Source organism: Magnolia sinica, chromosome 5 (assembly GCF_029962835.1).
Source record: "Magnolia sinica isolate HGM2019 chromosome 5, MsV1, whole genome shotgun sequence".
NCBI lineage: Eukaryota > Viridiplantae > Streptophyta > Magnoliopsida > Magnoliales > Magnoliaceae > Magnolia > Magnolia sinica.
In genome coordinates this window covers 11,894,300-11,915,257 of record NC_080577.1, presented here as the reverse complement: position 1 = coordinate 11,915,257, position 20,958 = coordinate 11,894,300, and the positions used below count along the sequence as shown (strand labels likewise).

Genomic DNA, 20,958 nt, shown 5'->3' with positions numbered 1-20,958 from the left:
CCAAGCAATAACGGGACCCATTCACAACCATGGCATGAGATATCACAGGACGACTGAGCTTAGCATATCTCTTTCAATTATTTTGCATCCCTCAAAGTCAAATCGGAGTGGTTAGCATATATGAAATCTAGACTTACTAAAAAAATGACTTTTTTTTTTTTTTTCAAGCAACTGACTCAACCAATTCCTTCTTATACAGAGTCGACCAGGAACAAGTCTTGGATTTGAAAAAATAACAATAAATAAACCTTCATTGCTTCTAAAGTAATAAGACCATTTCAGTGATCAACATTTCCTTAACTCTATAAATACTAGCTTAATCTTCATCCAAAACCTACAGCCAAAAAACACTCCTCATTAAAAGATTCAGGGTTTCCTAGCTTACATACATAAACACTCCCAAATATTTTCAAGATGGCCACTGGCTTTCTTCTCCTAACATTCCTTGCTCTTAGTTTCTCATTGCTTTGAAAAACAGCGAAGGTATGTTCACTCCAAGTAATTGCATCAATGCAGCAAATGTTTCATAGAAATGCAATCCACATAAAAGGATTCATGTGATGGGTTGGACACAGTACCTTTATGTTGGTTTAATAGGTCTTGAAAGAATATACCTTTTTTTTCTTTTTTCTTTTTTTTTTCTTTTTTTTTTTTTTTTGTAAAAAGGAAAGAATATACTGCTTACAATCTCTTTTGTATTATTATTATTTATTATTATTATTATTTTTTATGGGGGAAGAATCACACAAATATAACACAAAATATCTCAATATCAACTCTACTACATTCTGCTGATGATGAGACGTGGTTTTAATCCCAACGGCATCTCTGGATTACTATATCCTTTCATGCCTCCCCTCTTTTAATCCCTTCTTATTTGAAAAAAAAACAAAAACAAATTCTCTCCACAACCCCATCATCAAATAAAAACCTAACCACACGATCAAGAAAAACAAAAAAGACATACAGAGATAAATGGCAATGCCATTTTTTTGTGTAGATCTCTCTCTGTTTTGTTGCTCAAATATCTCAATCTCTTTTGTATTATATGATGGCAGTGTTGGTGAATGGATTTGTGTGCAAGGACCCAAAGGAAGTTCAAGCTGATGATTTCTTCTTCACGGGACTGGACAAACCAGGCAACACGGATAACAAGGTTGGGTCCGATGTGACCCCAGTGAATGTAGCCCAGATACCTGGACTCAACACCCTCGGCGTCTCCCTGGCTCGGATAGATTTTGCACCCTATGGTCTCAATCCACCCCACACACACCCGCGGGCCACAGAGATCCTAACAGTATTGGAGGGCGCCCTCTATGTCGGATTCGTCACTTCCAACACTGAAAATCGCTTCATAACAAAGACCCTTCATGAAGGTGATGTGTTTGTCTTCCCAGAAGGCCTCATTCACTTCCAGTTTAACATCGGCCACACCAATGCCATAGCCATTGCAGGATTTGGCAGCCAGAACCCTGGAACCATCACCATTGCAAATGCTGTGTTTGGATCAAATCCGCCCATCTCAGATGATGTTCTTGCCAAGGCATTCCAAGTTGACAAGAAAATAGTTGATTATCTCCAATCACAGTTTGCAGTGAAACACTAGAGCATGCTCCCTTACAATAAACTCCCTCAGTAATTTATAGTGTATCCAGATATAGTTCTTTACTTACGTTAATGTTTGAATAAAATGGGAGTGCAATGTATTTGTTTAATGGTTTCTCGTGGATTTTGGCTTGTTATCTCTCTCTCTCTCTCTCTCTCTCTCTCTCTCTCTCTCTCTAATTGCATGGTTCACGAAGTTGATTGAGATGTAATGAACACGATGTAGCAAATTCGAGAGTCTTCGATTGATCATTTCGCTTCAAATTAAGTGAAGAAGCGATAAAAATAAGCATTAGCTTTGGTAAGGAAGGAAGAAAATAAAGTAATATTATAAGTAAATCATCTACCTATTGTACCTCTTGGATAAAATCCCTATCAATATCTATTTTCTATTCAGTTGGAGCCATTTTTACTTGGAATCTTACAGTAGTTTTCTCTTGGTGATCTCACGCAAGGGGTTGTTGGTGAAGAGGATGAGGTCATCGACCCACGCACCCAACACCATCCCACAGATGGGCTCCACAATGTAGACCCATGTGCCCTCATAACGGTTGGCTATGATCCCTGGGGGCCAAGCTCATCGCAGGGTTCATGGATGCCCCAGAAATAGGCCGGTCAAAATACAGACCACGCGCATTCATATGATGAAACCCGGAAAAAAAAAAAAAAAGGTGTTGGATTAGACCACGCGCATGATATGCGTATTTTAGAGGTACCCAACTCTGATGCGGAGGGGCCGGCTTACGTGCAGCCCCTGCCTCACATGATATGCGTATTTTGATGTATCTATTGTATATCCATGCCGTCCATCCGTTTTGCCGGCTCATTTTAACAGTCAATTCCCACTGTTTCTTGTGGCTTGGTCCACCTAAGATTTGGATTTGCTTCATTTTTGGGATTGTGCCCTAAATTGATCTGAAAATCAGATGGATGGTGTGGATATACACAATACACATCAAGGTGGGCCACACCTAATCCACTCCCTGACTGATGTAGAGAGGGTCGAAGACAGTTACATGGTCAAGCTGCATCAGAAAAAGCCCCGTCGATAGAAGTGATCCGGATTGTCAGACCTTAATCAAGTGTATCTTGCAATCTGAAATGAGTTACCGGACGTAAAATATATCATTTTGGGATAAAATGAGCTACTTTAGCCACCCAACCCAGCTATGCAAGCCGGATTTGCAAAGTACCGCTAGGTGGACGGTCATTTCCCTATTTTAATTCCGATTATAACTCTTTATCCGTTAGACTTCAGGAGTTACGTATAACACGAAAAGAGCTTAAAACAGCTTGTGAAGCAAAATAAAATACTTACTATTTTGGCCGAAAACCTTGCGCACTAGTAGACATCACAACCGTCCTCTATAAATTGTAAGTTTACTATTTATGATAAGTCACGAATTCTAAGAGTTTTAGTCATAGTTTGATTCTGATTTCTCTCCCATTGCTTAGTGTCCCTATTTAAAGGGTTGTGAACTCGTTTTTTTTTCCATTCATCAATCAATTTCGAATTTATTAGAATTTATTTTTATTTTATTGTTTTCTTTCCACGTAGGTTCGAGAAGTCTCTATGAGGAGTCCAAAGAAGTTCCGTGGATTCGGAATAGTTATCCTCTTGAGAAAGTGCTCAACCTCACGTCCTCCACTGCGTCACTGACGCAGGATCCTTCTCAACAAGGTTTGTACAATAGGCTTATCTTACAAGCGTTGCTAATGAGTACCTTCTTGATGCACCACCCTTATCCATGATTTCTTAAAAACCAAGAGCTCTATTTTGGTTGCCACTATGTTAACAACCTGGACATTTTTTGTTGCCACATTTTTAATGAGTTTATCTATTTTGGTTAACTGTAATTATATATTAGAGATTTTGGTAAAGATTAAAATTGAGATCATATCATCTTAGTTAACAATAATTATGTATTAGAGATTTTGGTAAGGATTAAAAATTATTTATATAAAGTATGATCTCTAGGTTTGTTAATGGGCTGGGCTCATGCCAAGCAAATTCAAATTTCAAAATGGGTCTGGCCCATTTTCAGGTTTCGAGACTTTATTTTCTTAAACGGGCACTGCATGGGTACTCGAACTCATGACCCTAATCTACCACTGAGCCATGAGCAGGGACTCGGGTTTTAAAACATTGGCTTTATATCTACTCTCTCTCTCTCTCTCTCTCTCTCTCTCTCTCTCTCTCTCTCTCTATATATATATATATATATATATATAAAGTGTAGAACGAGTGAGGACTAAATCATTCTTCTGTGGTGGCCCACCTTGGATGGGCCATGATCCAAAATTTCCCAAATTAGAAGATCCAAATGACTTTATTCAGTCTTCTGTATTAATAATGTTCTTCTTAGCCAGATGGTTTTAGGAAAATTTGCTAGGTAACAGATTTCCTATCAGGGGGATTTTTCAGACATAGTCCATCCACAGTGGGACACAACAGACCAGCAGACTTGATTACGGAAGCAAGGCCCCACTTGGCAGAATTGGAAACCTGCGTGTTTTTTGCAAATTCTCTTTGGAAACGGCTGGGATGACGCATTCTATTTACACGATAGTGTGTAACTGCTGAGTCCTCTTTGATATGGGTAGTCAGCTTGCGTCCTTATGCAAGAATGCTTGGACTAGGAAATTCTTAGCCGCTATTGTGAAAATATGGACTGTGACAAGCGATTGAAAATGGTTTCATATCTGAACACCTTTGTGGCCTATGTGTTGTGTCAATTCAATATATCAAACATGAGGCCATATGTGTGATAGAGAGCCCCTGTATGTATTCAGATTTTATGTGTGTATAATATGCAAGCGTGTCAAAATCTACTCAACTCAAAGTTTGATTAAACCATTGGTGCCCCTAAGGTTTTGATTTTTTTTTTTGGGAAAGGTGAGAGCTCACCACCTGAGCTTTATTTAAATGAAAAGAAAGGCTAACCCAAAAAAAAAGGTGTGAACTGTGGAGAGGTGCTTGTGAGGCATACACAAGGATCAGGCTAACCCGCCTTAAAGGAAAACTAACGAGGTTCCCTCCCTAACCAGAGTTCGTTCGGTGACCACAATGCGCCAGGATACTTGGTCTTTGTAGGTAATCTCCCCTTCGATTGCTCTCGTACTGATATTGATAGGATCTTTGGTAGATATGGCAAAGTGCAGAGCATCTCCATTCCGACTTTCCCGAGAACCGTAAAACCCAGGGGATTTGTGTTTGTTTCCTTTCTTTATGAAGAAGAAGCTAGGGCAGCCATTGGGGTCTTGAATGGGAAGCAGATCGACAGGAGGGTGATGACAGTCCAAGCAGCGATCTCCAAGTCGAGAAGGCAGTCGAACCCCATCCAACAACCGTTGCATTCCAACATCCACCAAAACCCTAAAGCTTATAGCTCTATTCTTAAGAGTACCCCACCCACCCGTCCCCCACAACTGATAGATAGAAATAGCGAAGCATATACGATAATCGCAGATGAAGCTATTGTTACAATCTGGAGATGAAACTTGAGAAATGCCCTAATCGGATTCGTATCAGATCCGTCCACCTCGAGCATTCAGCTAATCAGGGCCATCAGAAATTCCATATTTGTATCCTCAGCGGTTGACGTTACGAGGATATCTCCCAACTCTTTCCTTTAGCAGTTTAAATCTTCGAAGGAGTTGATGAATTTCTCTTCCGATTCGGATCTGCTCTCATCAATGGGGTTAGAGTGAGTAGCTGCCTGGAATCCTACCTCTGTGATGGGCTATGGGGGTAGTTGGGTTAGACTATATGGAATACCAACCCACGCCTGGTTCGAAGCAACAATCGTCGACATCGCCCAACACTTTGGGAAGGTGATCCAAGTGGACTCGACGACGAGACTCGGCATCTTCCAAGTTTTTGCAAGGGTTAAGCTCAGCTTGAGGCCAGGAAGGGATATCTTCAAAGTGGTTAACTTGAAAGTAGGAGAAGAACCCTATTTTCGCCAGGCTAGAAGTTCTAGGATGCGATTTCAGATCCTTCCCCCCGTCCCAACCACCTCCTGAGGAACCTCCACTCAATGAACTCAACACTAAAAATTGGGTTCTAACATCCTTCCACCAAAACAGGGGAAGAACTCATGACCACCCTCCAACTGTTCCACAAAATGGCCCATAGACAGTTCCAACATCTACCCCCTTGGCTAGTCCAGAACCAGGGGCCCCCCAAGCCTCGGCGATTCCAGCCACGCTAGCCTCTGCTGAACCCCTGGCTATTGCTTTCCCTTCCCGACCAACGGAGCATCTCAGACAGCTGGACCCACACCTAGATAACTCCCATTTTCAGTTAACTGAGGAGCCTTGTTGTCCTCTACGCCAATTCTGCATCCACCAAGGCCATCATCTAATGTAGCCTACAACAATTCATGTAGCAGCGCCCCCCACCTTCCGTCCCCCAACCAGAGTAGCAGATCCCTCCAACCAGAGTCCCTCGCAGGTGCAAATCAGTCGGCCTGCTTGGCAGGATACCCCCCTGCTAAGCACCACTTGGACCTACTTGCGGATGGTCATCAGCCCTCTCGGCTCCTCATCCACAACTCAGACAGTCCTACCCCCTCTCAAAAGATTATTCGTTCCACGCCAGGGGATGCTGAGTCCATAGATCCTTTTCCCTTCCCCAAATCTCCTGCGGAACCTAGTCAAAGATTGGAGTCTCCTCCCTTATCTGAAGCGGCCCCTCCTGACACTGGCTAAATACACATCGACCTTTCTCCGTATTTCAACAATAGCTCCTATCTCAATTCTCACCAACCACCAGGCAAGATCCCTCCCAATGAAACTGATTACCAGTTAGACCCAAATGTTGGATCAGACAATCTCCTAAGTGACCAAGATGCCTAAGTGGATCTCCAGTCAGATTCTGGAACAGACAGTCACCTGAGTGACAAAGATGCATCAGTTAATCACCCAGACTCAGAGGTAGACAGGGAATTACAAGATGCATCTGCAGATTTCTCAGACGGAAGGCTCCTAAACACCTTCCTAAAATCCTGACGAGGCAAGAAGAGAAGCAACTACAATGGGGCCATTAACTCCGGAAACATCTCTGATGGATAGCTTCCTCCTCTGGAATGTGAGGGGAATAGGCAATTCTCCATCGGTCAGGCACATGAAGCATCTACTTTCCACCTATAAACCAGCAATCCTCATCCTCTTAGAACCCATGTTACCAGACTCCAGGCGGGTATCCACAGGCCTCAAGCTCGGCTTTCACTGCTCCTTCTCCAATGAAGCGTCAGGGGGCAAAATCTGGATCTTCCACCATGCTGTAATCCTGCTTGAATCTCCTTCGTCCTCAGACCAATGCATCTCCTTCAGGGTTAGGGTGCCCCATCTAGTGTAGCCTTTGCTTTTCACTTGTGCTTACGCTAAATGCTCGTATTTGCATAGGAGAGATTTATGAGTTGAGTTGGTCAATCAATCTAGGAACCTCTCTGATTCGTGGTTGGTGTGTGGAGACTTTAACGCGGTCACTGCGCAAGCTGAGAGGATTGGTGGAAACTACTTGGTTAGCACCAGCTCTTACGACTTAAAGAGGCCATCAATCAAGCTAACTTGATCAATGCAGGCTTCTCGGGAAGCGCTTTCACCTGGTGTAACAACCGTTCCGGTTCAAACAGAAAATGGGCCAGGCTCGACCGTGTGCTCTGCTCCCACTCCTGGCTACAATCCTTCCCTTCATTCTGCGTGCAACATCTATCCAGAGTCCACTCGAACCACTCCCCTCTCCTCCTATCAAACCCATCAGCCCCTCGATCATCCCCGAAACCGTTCCATTTCCAGAGAATGTGGACGCATCATGACGGCTTCCAACAGGTAGTAGCAGAAGCTTGGAAATCTGATACCTTCATCAACCCCATGATTCACCTCCTTGCAAAGATGAGGAACACCAAATCAGCCTTGAAGAGTTGGAATAAGGATTCCTTTAGTAACATCTTTGCGCAGATCAAAGCTTCATCTGAGCAATTGGATAAGCTTGAACAGTCGGCTATCTACTCGCCCACTCCTCTTATCTTATCAAACCCTAATAAGGACAGAATCAACTTGTCTCACCTTGAGCTTCTCGAGGAGTTGTTTTGGAAGCAAAAATTCAGAAACAGATGGTTAAAAGAGGGGGATAGAAACTCCAAATTCTTCCATGCCTCAGCTTCTGACCACCTCAGAAGAGCCCAAATCAGGCAGATCGTGCTTCAAGATGGTTCTACGATTGCAGACTAGGCCCAGATGAAAGTAGCTGCAGCTGACTTCTTTAAGGCACTATTCATAGCTGAACCAATAACACGGGATGGGGATTTCACCAATATCATCCCTCCTCTGGTTTCCCAAGCGGACAATGCTTCCCTTATGGCTCCAGTATCTTTAAAGGAAGTAAAATTTGCGGTTTCTGCACTGCCGTTGGATGGGGCGCCTGGACCAGATGGATTCTCTGGAGCATTCTTTCAATCCTGCTGGAGCATCATGGCACTGGATCTGCATAGAGCCGTCAACTTCCTATTCCAGGGAGGTACGCTACCTCGGGCCTTTTCTGCTTCTCTTCTTTGTTTAGATCCCAAATGTATAGCCCCAAAGTCATTTTTTAATTTCTGTCCTATAAGCATATGTAATTGTGTATACAAGATCTTTTCTAAGGTCATTACAGCTAGACTCAGCCCCATCCTGCTAAAGATAATTTCCAAAGAGCAAATGGCCTTTGTTAAGGGTAGATTAATAGCGGACAGTGTTGCCTTGGCTCAAGAGCTCCTTCGAGACATTAATAGGAAGATCAGGGGCAATAATGTCATTTTCAAAATTGATCTGGAAAAGGCTTATGATCGGGTAAGCTGGTCCTTTCTTAAAGATGTTCTCCTCCAATTCAGCTTCAACCAATCTTGGATCTCGCTGGTAGAAAGTGCTGGGGGGGCCCTGGTTCTCGGTCCTTTTCAACGGAGAGTCTGCTAGCTTCTTCAAATCGGAGAGAGGCCTCCGCCAGGGAGACCTTCTCTCTCCTAGTCTCTTTATCCTAGTCATGAAAGTCCTCAGCCGAGGCTTAAAAAATCTGATCGCTTCCAACTTATGTCAGCCTTTTCAAACCAGGAGAGGAACCCTGGTCATCTCTCACCTTCTATTCATCGATGACACAACAATATTCATCAACGATAGCTGCTCATCTGTCAGAAACCTGATGGCTTTTCTCGAAAAATTCGACAGCGTCTCGGGTCTCAAGATAAACAGGGCTAAAAGTAGCTTCATTGCGTCCTCCAAAATGACCATAAGCAGGGTCCGGGCTACAGAAAGGATTATCGGGTTTTCTAGATCGTCGTCTTCCTTTTGCTTCCTCGGTGTCTCTCTCACCAAAGGGAAGCTCAGAGTTTCCCTGTTTCAGCCCATGACGGAGAAAATTCTGGCACGCATCACGGGATGGAAGGCCCGTTTCCTCAACCTGGCTACAAGAACTATTCTCATAAAGCATGTCCTATCGAGCATCCCAATCCATACTCTGGCAGCGCTCGAAGTCCCGAAGAGAACCCTGGCAACGCTCGAATCTGCCTTCGTTGACTTCTTCTGGGGGTGGTCTAAAGGCAAGAAAAACCTCCATTGGATCAGATGGAGGAAAATTTCCTCTCCGACCAAAGAGGGAGAGCTGGGAATTTCTTCCTTAAGGGAAATTGTTGCAACCTTAAGACTAAAGAGGGCCTGGTCCATCTTCTTCGGCCACAACAGTAGCCTCTGGGGGTCCTTCATGCGTTCCAAATATGGCATAAATGAGATCCGCATAGCCTCCAATCAGCAACATTCAGACTCCCCTTCGTGGAAGAAGCTAGCGAACTTGCACGACCTGTTGCTTGCAGACTTGCGCCTACTGTTGGGGGATGGCAACAATAGTTTTTGGGAAGACAACTGGACCGGGTTAGGGCCCCTAAAGAATCAAATTCAAGGAATCATTCCTCCTCCTCTCTGAATCCTGAAGATAAAAGACTTTATAGGGCCAGAGGGTCTGTCGGCTCCGCTGCCTCATGTTCTTCCTGACACCGTGCGGCTTCACATATTGTCGAAAGGCCTGGCCCTTAACTAGGGGTAGGACAAGTCGATTTGGGCCAAGGAGAAGTCGGGTCACTTCTCCATAAAATCAATAAGGAATCTCACTCGTATCCAAGGCTAGATTCGTCCTTGGACCAAGTGGTTGTGGCTCCCCCATCTTCCTCCAAAAATCGATATTTTTGTCTGGAAAATCATGAACAATGCCATTCCCGTCGACTCAAATGTAAAGTCCAAAGGGGTCCACATGGCATCCTCCTGTGTATGTTGTTTGACACCAAACCAACGGGAGGAATCCCTCGACCACCTTTTTGTTGATAGGGATAGCGCTTCGCTCATATGGCACCACTTCTCTACTCTTCTCTCAGTTGCTATCATTCCGAACCAATCCACCAAGGGAAGGCTTTCTCAATGGTGGGCCTTGGCCAGCAGCTCCTCTCCTATGGGCGTCATCAGAGGTCTTCTCCCAACCCTAATCCTCTGGGAGATTTGGAAGGCCAGGAACCCCCAACGTTTTGATGGTGTCACCTCCAACGTTCAGCAGACCATGCTCCATATTCGATCATGTCTCTCCCTCCTCTTGAAAGAGTTTTCCCTCCCTTCGTGTAAAAATCAGGCTGATAGAGAAGTCGTCCTGGATCTCCATCTCCCTGGTAGCCCCTCTCCTCCCCGCTCCATGTCTTTTGTGAAGTGGTCTAGGCCTGCCGAGGGGAGAGTGAAGCTCAATGTAGACGGGTCCTCAAGAGATAATCCAGGCCTAGCAGGTGGTGGAGGGGTCTGTCGTGGTGCTAAGGGCGAGTTCCTCTTCGCATTCTCCAAGGCATATGGGCAAGGATCCAGCTTTCTTGCCGAAGTCAAAGCTATCATAGATGGGCTCCAGATTTGTTCCGGTAAAGGACTTTCCTCAGTTGCTGTAGAAAGCGATTCGCGCTCAGTGGTGGAGATCCTATCTAGCCCGGCTGATAGCCCCTGGATCGCTCACTACTGGAAGAACCAATTCAGATCGCTTCGCTCTTCAGGCTCTATTTTTATCTCCCTGCCTGAGAGAGGCTAACAAAGTAGTCGATAGCCTTGCTCATTGGGCTAGCGCCAACCAGCGATCTATAGTTTATGATGCGGCTTGTAGCCTCCCTACGCGCACCTGGGGGGAATAGGTTCTCGATAGGTCGGGCATCGGCTCTGTGCGGATCTCTTAGGTTGTCTGCAGAGTTTGTCTTTTCCTCTCCCTCCCGTTAGTTTGGTGCCCCTCAACTTATTTTACCTGGGGCACGGTAGCTGATTGCTTGCCTCCAAGTGCAGAGGTTCATAAGTAGTATCCTGTAAATACAGGGTCGATCCCACAGGAAGATGAATTGTGAGAAGAAAAAAATCAAATGCAAAACAAACTAAGTAATAAAAATTAATCTGATGATTTGATTTTGGGATTTTTGAATGGATGTAATTCAACTGAATAAAATAACACCTAAGTTTCAAAGTTTCACACATAGATTAATGTTCCAAAATCATGATGACTTGGATAACACAACTAGGATCTGAGCACTATGGTCAGCCTAATCGGAAAATAAAACAGTTTAAATATTTTAATAAATGATATAAAAAATTAGAAAATAATGGATTTGTACCATTGACATATATTCTCAAGCGCCAGTGATTTTAAGTATTCAATATCTATAGGATAATAAATATCAAAAAAATATAACAGGTTGAGAACATCTCCTATCTAGGAAATCTGATTGATTTAGGGTAAGCCTATCTATCAATGTCGATCTCATATAATGGAAACATATGGATCTCACAAGAGGATAAAAAATAAAACCTAAAAAATAGATAACATGCATACACCATTTTTCTTATCATTAAAACAATCAATTATCATAATCTTAAAAAATAATAAACCCATGTACTTCCCTTCTAACTTGGGCTAGAGGGAATTTAGAAAAACATAATTAAATTGCAGAAATAAAAAGCAACAAGAAATAAAGAAAAAATTACAAATATAAAAGATCTAAAAAAAATAACTTACGAAGCTTTAATAAAACTAAAAACTCTTTAAAAATTCTAATTTTTGCTTCGGGATGCCTTGAATAATGTTTAAGAATGCCCTAGGAAGCCCTATTTATAAGTAGGGAACTCCAATTTTCGTATAAAGTTGAAAAACCCTAGAAACCATGTAAAATATACATATTTTCTCAAAATAGACTTCTCGCTGCATAGTTCGTTTAAAACAGACTTCTTGCTGCGCAGTTTCTCAAAATAAACTTCACAGCTTCAGAATACACTTTTTCAGGACGATTTTAGGATTCTTCACTTCAAATCTTTGATTCTCTTCATTCCTCGCTTAGTTTTCTTGGATCTTTAACATGTGAATTCTTCAATCTTGGTCTCCTAAGATCCATCCCTTGCCTTGGTGATTTTTTAGCATCAAATTCTTACTTTTTAGCACCATTTTTCAATCCAAGCTCTTAAACTCACCTTGCAACACATACATGAGTAAATTAGAACATTAAGCTGATTCATGTTCATAAAACCAAGATGTAAATGGGCAAAATTATGCAATATTTGAGTCTCAACACACCTCCCAACCAGCATTTTGCTAGTCCCGAGCAAAATAAGCGAAGAAAAATTAAAATTAAAATTAAAATTACTTTTAAAAATAAAATTAAAATGAAAAAAATTCTAACTACACCACTTTCGCAAGTAATCTCAGTTGCATTTAGCATATGCAACAAGCCTTTAAACCCCTAGGTTTCCCCTAGTTGAAGAGTTATAGTCTCGTGAGGGTTTCCAGAAATGTTACCCACAAACATTGAAAACATGAAAAACAGTTCAACACTCAGAAATTTATACAATTATGCCTCCATTCATCATATGAATTCCAAAACAAAACAATACTTACTCTAAGTTTGAAGTTAGAATCTCAATTTCCTAATCCATTACATCCTTGAGTTCAGAAACCTAATCAAAATTTAGAATAGTTATGATCCAATATACTTAGGTACTCCGTGACACTAGTCTAACTTTGAGAAATATGCATATTCTCTATCCTAACTCTTTTCAATCATCCCAAGAATATGAAATCTCTACTTATCTCATTTTTTTATGACATTTCTTCTTTTATCATCATATCCTCATTATTATAAACCACCCTTAGATGAAGATTCTCATCGGGTTTGCTTCATAACTTAAGGTATCATACTTGTAATGGTAACAGTAATGGAAACTTAAGTATCCTTACTCCAGATTACTGACACTATTGTTATGGTCATTGCATTCATGCTCTATAATAAAATTTTCTTTTTTCCATCACTCTTTTTTTTCTTCAATATTCTCTCTTTTAAACATATATCAATGGTACTAGTTCATTCAACCTTGTTTGAATCAAAAGTTATTATTCTAGTTCACATATCATATTCCTCACTTAGTTAGATAGGGTGTATTGTGAATTCAGTACATCAAATTACAACTCACTTTAAACTAGTGATTAGATAATTGAACTCAAGTTTATAATTTTCAGTTGTCAGAATTCTGACTACTATCATCCTAGAATAAATATTAATTTTACCTTTGGAATTCGCATAATATCATGTTTACATTCTTGTATATAAACATATTATTTTGAAAATGTTGAATTTTTTTTCTTTATAAACCTAAAAATAAATAAACTTAAACCTAACTAAAACCTAAAAATAATAAAAATAATAATAAAATAAACTGAAACCCCAAAAAAAAAACTTTCACATGGATGACTATCCACACCCCCCAACCTAAAATCTACATTGTCCCCAATGTAATGATAATGAATGCAGAGAATAATAAAAATAAAAGAAATGGTGGATAGTACCTGCCATGAAAAACTCACCTGCTATGTGACACTAAAAAAATTGAATATGATACAAATCCTAAACAAATGCTCCGTCAGACTAGGAACATCATTCTGAATATTCTAGCTCATGAAGAGGGAAGGACTTCTCTCCTAAATGAAAGTTTTCCACATAAGGCTTCAATCTCTGACCATTAACCTTGTACACATTGCCATTACGTGGATTCTCAATTTTAACAGCCCCATGAGTATAAACATTCTTCACAATGAAGGGGCCTATCCATCTTGATCTTAACTTTCTTGGAAAGAACTAGAAACGGGAATTGTACAATAGGACCTTTTGCTGAGGTTCAAAATTCTTCATCAGGATATTTTTGTTATGAAAAGCTTTGGTCCTCTCTTTATAGATTTTAGAATTTTCATAAGAGTCTCTCCTCAACTCCTCTAATTCATTTAACTCTAATTTCCTTTATCCACTTGCTTGATCCATATCAAAGTTTAATTTCTTTATTGCCCAGTAGGCTCTATGTTCCAATTCCACAGGCAAGTGACAAGCCTTCCCATACACCAATCTGTATGGAGACATTCCAATCGGGGTCTTATAAGCAGTTCTATAAGCCCATAAAGCGTCGGATAATCTGAGGGACCAATCCTTCTTATCTGGCCTTATAGTTTTCTCTAAAAGATTTTTCGATTAGAAATCTCAGCTTGCCCACTCGTTCGTGGGTGGTATGTGTCACGCCCCGAACTCGGAAACCAGGCTCACAAAATTTTCGATCGCCTAATCCGGCGCCGACAGCCTCCGTAGAACCCCATTCTCGGACCCCAGCACCCATTCACCAGGTTCCGATCCTAGGAGACTACAAGGAGGGTTTCAAATCATCAGTCTGAATCATAATGAGCATAACAAAAAGCATAACCCACAAACAATAACCAAAAGAACACCACTACAAAATCCACTATGATCAAAAACTTTTTATACAATACAACAGAAAGGGAAAATACAATGTAGCAAAAGAAACGAAACTCCAGAAGCTCGGCTGCACGCTCCAACTACAGCGAGACTATGGCTGCGACTGCGTCCTGGCGTCACCTGCACGCATCAATCGTGCATAAGCTTATAGAAAGCTTAGAGGGTGGTGTAAGTATGTGCGCAATATAAGCGTGCTCAAAATGCAAGGTAAGAGTAATGCGAAATTATGGCGATGAGTACATGAATGCAATCAGCCGTACCAAGGCTATGCGGTGCAATATATGAATGTCATCGGCCATAATACGGCCATGCGATGTGAGATGGAACTCAAGCATGCCAATCCTCATCATGTATCAGTACAGTTCTCATTCTGGATAATCACCGGGGTTCAATACACTCCAAATGGCACTGTCGCTCTCCTAGCCGCACAGTCCAAGTGAGCGTAAGAAACCTCACTATCCGCCTGGCCAATAGTCTGCCAATACCTATCCGGCACGTCGATAGCGGACCCATTCGCGAGCTGGTCAAACTCAGCCTAGTATTGCCCCCTACCCTCGGGCGAGTAAGGCCACACTCCTTTCCAACTGACTACGACACAGTGGGAGACGCGGCTTCCTGGTATTCGGCCCTCATGCGCTCATATATCCACTCGGTCTCGACATTGGAGTCATCCTCTGGTACCATCAGGTTTAGGAAGTTTCACCCAGGGACATCTATAGCGCCCGTATGCTAGAACTAAATATTTCCGGTATCCAACCCAGTCATCCACGATGTGTCTGTGAAGGCTATGGCCCTGATGTCGCTTGGGCATATAGTAACTATAATCACACAAATGTAAGTGCATGAGTCACAATATCAGTCATGCAACAATCCTGTATGTACCATGCACTTATATGGGGCAACTCCGCCTATCAGGGAGCCCATAAACAGTCTGCCCAAAGGCATATGCTATGATCGGTCACTCCTCACATCAGGCATACATATGATGCGAATGATCATGAATCATGGATCTATACTAAACATGTTATGTGGTAATGGGCTCTGATTAAAATGAAGATGGGCCTGAACGGCCTATATACTACAGGTATGGGCCTATTAATGGACCTCAAGGAGAATCGTAATGTGGACATTTAACCAGCATTATCCCCACAATGTGGACATCAAACCAACATCGCTCCCAAGGGATGGCCTTCCAAGAATCCCACATTTCAATGGGCCTTTTGTACATCTTATTGGGCCTCGACCCATGGGCCTCTAATACATCAAATGGCCTCATACACGGGTCTTACACATATCAAGGTGGGCTCTCAAGGACGGGCCACAAATGCATCAACATGGGCTTAGTCAGATAGGCTTGCATACATCATAATGGGCCTCGTAATATGGGCCTTATACAAATCAAGATGGGCTCTCAACAATGACCACCAATACATGAAGATGGGCCTCCACAATGGACCTTAAATTATCTCCAAAACAGTTGGACAGTTGGATGAAACACATACATTATGATGGAGCCCACACTAATAGAGGGTGTGGTTTACAATACTTACCTAAGTGGGGCCCACCAAAATGCTCATTTTCCACCCAGCTTAAGGCCCAATATAATGTTTATTTTCCACCCAACTTAAGGCCCAACATATTGTTTATTTTCCACCCAACTGTTTATAAAGTCACGTGGACCAAGGTAAGACCCACTGTGATATTTATTTGCAGTCCAATCCATTCATAAGGTCATGTGGACCTTAAGTAGGACCCACTGCGATGTTTCTTTGCCATCCAAACAGTTCACGTGGACCATAGGAGGGTAGGGCCCACAGTGATGTTTGTTGCCATCCAACCTGTCAAAGGGTCACGCTGGAACTTTTTTTTTTTTTTAAACCGTTCATAGGGTCATGATTTGGGGGCCCACTGTGATGTGGTCCACTGATCCAGCCCGTCCATTATGCGTGTCCCACTTGACTGAGGGTACAGACCAAGTTTCAGCCGCATCCAGATTTCAGGTAGGCCCCACCAAGTGTTTTTATTGTTTAGATATGTCTTCATATGATTTTAGATGGTGTGGCCCGCCTGAGTTCCGTTTATGGCTGATTTTTGGGGTGGACGGCTAGTCCATGGGGACCCATCAAATGCACGGTGTAGATTATCGAAACACATCAAAATGGGGCCCACAGCTGGGGCCGTGACCCCCAACCCGCCCGTCCGTCCGTCAGCGGCAGCGCAGCCACAGGCGCTGCCTGCGTTCAGTGGCAGCGGCTGCTGCTGCTGGCTTGTTTGTTTTTTTTTTTTTTTTGAAAATCGCTTCAGTAAGATCCACACCAGCCATCAGTCCCTGTGGCTCGATACAAACCCATAGAGTCCAATATTGGGCTGTTTCAGATATACAGGAGCATTAGGGAGTAAATCAAAGGTAGGAAACTCGTTTGCTATGCCATGGCCCACCATAAGTTCAGATTGAGATCATTTTCCGGCTCAACGCCTAAAATGATCTGAGAAATAGGGTGGTCGGCTTGGATTGCATAAAAGCATCAAGTGCATGAGAGGCCCACCACTTCATTCCCTTTTTTTTAAGTACACACCCATGCCAGTATAGGGCTCGCCCGTCCAGGGTCCAGTGACACTGGACGGTGTGGATAAACACATGCCTTGTGGTGGGTCCCACATGGACGTGGCCCACCAAATTTATATATATATATATATATATATATATATATATATATAAATATAATATATATATATATATATATATATATATATATATATACACATATACATATAATATATATATCATATTATATATATAATACATATTATATTATATATATTATATATATTATATAAAATATAACATATATATATATATATGTATATATATACAAAAAAAATGCATTGGGCCCATCCAAACAGTGGATGGTGTGGATCATCACCTGTAATAGAGTGGGCCACACCGTCTGATGAAGATGGACGGGGTAGATGTAACACATATTGATGGGATCCACACCATTACAAAGAAAGAGAGAGAGAGATAGAGAGAGACATACGGTGAGATAGAGGAACCCCGCCACTATGGGCCCTCTTGATTAAATCACATACATCCAAATGGGTCCCACCAACAAGTGGGCCCTAAAATTTAAATAATGGAAAATCACCCACCTTATCTTCTTTCTCCTTGCTCCCTTGGACTCCTTAGCTCCTTACCTTCACTTTTAATGGAGGTTGATGAAAGATGAATGGTTGAGATTGGAGATGAGAGGGTGGGCCACACTTGAAGTTGAGAGAGTGTGTTGGATGTGTGAAATTTCTCATGGGATTTGGAAAAACTGCTAGAGAATGAGAGGGAGAGATAGAAATAATGGATGGAGGGATGGGTGGAGTGATGGTTGTAAGAAAGGAGTGATGAGAGGTATGGTTTAGTTTGAAATTGGTGGAGAAGAGAGATGGTTGTGGTTGAAAATGAGAAAAAGAGGAATGGTGAGGTGAAAAGATGGTGGACTTTTGGAAAAAGAGGGAATGGGTGAAGTACTTGAGGTATGGTTGCATTTATGGTTAATTGATGGGACTAATTATGTAAAGATTCCCTCAAAATTCGCAACGCGCGGTGTTTCTTCGGAATAAACGCAGATCGGCATCTTCTTGCCTGGGTATCGGTTCGGTGCGCAAGTCACGGCGTTGGAACCGCGGCGACGACGCGGTCGCTATGATACAACTTTCGGATCAAGCCGACGTCGGTGCGCGGGACCTGGCTTAGGATCGTGCGCAAACACCGAATACGGTGCGAAGGTTGCCAGAATTTGACCGGAAGGACCGCGGAAGCTAACGGAACAGTACGGATTAGGACACGGGTCTTACAGTATGGGGTGCTCACTTTATGCTTGATGCCATATTTCTTCATCAAAGCCTCAAATGTCCTATTGCAAAAGTGAGACCCGTCATCACTAATGATGGCCTTTGGAGTTCTAAATCTAGCAAAAATATTTTTCTTGAAGAATCGTATGACCACTTTGTTGTCATTGGTCCTACTTGGAACTGCCTCAATCCACTTTGAAACATAGTCCACACCAGCCAATATATAAAGAAAACCAAAAGAAGATGGAAATGGACCCATAAAATCAATACCCCAACAATAAAAAATCTCCAATGGTAAAATTAGGAATAAAGGCATCATGTTACGTCGGGACACTCTTCCCAACCTTTGACATCTATCACAAGCAACACAGAAAGTATGGGTTTCTTTAAATATGGTGGGCCAGTAAAAATCATACTGCAGGATTTTTGCGGTGGTTTTCTTAGCAGAAAAATGGCCACCACATGCTTCCATATGGCAAAAAGAAATAACACTTTGAACTTCATCCTCTGGGACACAACGTCTAAAAATTTGATCAGTCCCATATTTATATAAATACGGGTCATCTCAGAAGAAATTCCTAACCTCGGTTTCAAAACGCTTCCTATCTTGTGACTTCCAATGATATGGCATTTTTCCCGTTACAAGATAGTTCACTATATCCGCATACCAAGGTAATTTGGAGATCGCAAATAATTGTTCATCAGGGAAAGTGTCTTGGATATGCATCTCCTCAGTGAAATCATCTGACACCAATCTAGAAAGGTGATCGGCCACTACATTTTCTACTCATTTCTTATCTTTTATTTCTAAGTCAAATTCTTGGAGTAGGAGGATCCATCTCAAAAGTCTCGGCTTTGCATCCTTCTTAGATAATAAATATTTCAAAGTCGAGTGGTCCGTGAAAATGACCACTTTAGATCCCAGTAAGTAGGACCTAAACTTATCTAAAGTAAAAACTACTGCAAGTAACTCTTTTTCAGTTGTTGAGTAGTTCACTTGGGTCAAGTTTAGAGTTTTACTCGCATAGTGAATAACGTATGGCCGTTTATCTTTCCTTTGGCCCAAAACAGCCCATATGGCATAATCACTTGCATCACACATTAGTTCAAAAGGAAGTATCCAATCTGGTGGACGCATGATAGGTGCAATGGTAAGGGATGATTTAATTTTAAAGGTACTTGCACACTCATCTATCCACTTAAATGGAACATTCTTTTGAAAAAGATTAGTGAAGGGTCTAGTAATGACACTAAAGTCCTTCATGAATCTTCTATAAAAACCAGCAGGCCCTATAAGTGATCTAATATCTCTAACAGTTCGGGAGATAGGTAGAATAGCTATAATGTCGAGTTTTGAGCGATATACCTTGATTCCATTTTTAGAGATAACATGGACCAAAACAATTCCCTTTTGAACCATGAAATGACATTTCTCCTAATTTAAGATAAGGTGTTTCTCTTCATACCTAGACAAGACAAGAGATAAATTGTTGAGACATTCCTCAAAACTACTCCCAAATACAGAGAAGTCGTCCATGAAAACTTCAAGAAACTTTCCAACCATATTTGAAAAAATGCTTAACATATACCGTTGGAAAGTTGCCGAGGCGTTACATAATCCAAATGGCATCCGTTTGAAAGCAAACATGCCAAATGGACAAGTGAACGTGGTTTTCTCTTGGTCTTCAAGAGCTATCTCTATTTGGTTATATCCAGAATATCCATTAAGAAAACTATAAAAGGAGTGACCTGCTACCCTATCTAAAACTTGATCAATGAATGGTAGAGGGAAATGGTCCTTCTTTGTGACCTGGTTCAATTTTCTATAGTCAATGCAAATGCGTCAACCAGTGGTGACACGTGTTGGTATGAGTTCATTATTAGAATTCTGCATAATAGTTATTCCAGATTTCTTTGGGACTACTTGAGTTGGACTCACCCAAACACTATCGGATATTGGGTAGATGATTCCCACATCCAATAATTTGATTACCTCATTTTTTACAACTTCCATCATGTTTGGATTGAGACGCCTTTGAGGTTGTCTAATTGGTTTGGCGTCATCATCAAGGTGGATCCGATGGGTGCATATGGAAGGGTTTATACCCTTGATGTCAGAAATGGTCCAGCCCAAGGCTCCTTTGTGGTCCCTTAGAACTTTCACCAATTTAATCTCTTGATCCTTGTCTAAAAATGAAGAGATTATCACAGGATAAGTTTTATTTTCACCTAAGTATACATACTTAAGCTCATTTGGTAGTGGTTTTAAATCAAGCTTTGGAATATTGGTTGGTGATGGCAGAGGTCGCAAGTCCTCAATAGATAGGATTTGAATGCGTGGTCATTGGTACATACCAATGTCCTGGGTTGTAACGCTTTCATTATCATCAGAAATTTCAGCAAGCACTTTTTCTAAATCAGAATTTTTCAAGTCCCCAATGACTTGAATCAATTCCTTAGTCATAATAGGTTCCAATTTCTCTTCTTCTATCAAGCAGTCCATGAAATTCAACTCATGGATTTCATTATTATCAATGGGCTGCTTACATAGATTAAAAATATTTAGCTCTAGAGTCATATTACCAAAAGACAAGTTCATCATTCCATTCCTGCAATTTATGATTGCGTTTGAAGTTGCAAGGAATGGGCGGCCTAAAATGATGGGAACTTGAGCGCTAGTATT

The 20,958-nt window shown here is 41.7% G+C and overlaps 1 protein-coding gene and 1 long non-coding RNA gene across 2 annotated transcripts in view; one reads left to right on the top strand and one right to left on the bottom strand.

The window, feature by feature from the left end:
- The window catches only part of LOC131245456 (putative germin-like protein 2-1), a 62,562-nt gene extending 60,849 nt beyond the window's left edge, over positions 1-1,713 (top strand). Inside the window, exon 2 of the mRNA XM_058244942.1 lies at positions 1,059-1,713. Within this exon, the coding sequence (XP_058100925.1) occupies positions 1,059-1,606 (548 nt within the window). The 3' untranslated portion in view covers positions 1,607-1,713. The remainder of the gene's footprint in view (positions 1-1,058) is intronic.
- The window catches only part of LOC131245457 (uncharacterized), a 35,504-nt gene continuing 15,298 nt past the window's right edge, over positions 753-20,958 (bottom strand). Inside the window, exon 2 of the long non-coding RNA XR_009170881.1 lies at positions 753-843. This is a non-coding gene — a long non-coding RNA (uncharacterized LOC131245457). The remainder of the gene's footprint in view (positions 844-20,958) is intronic.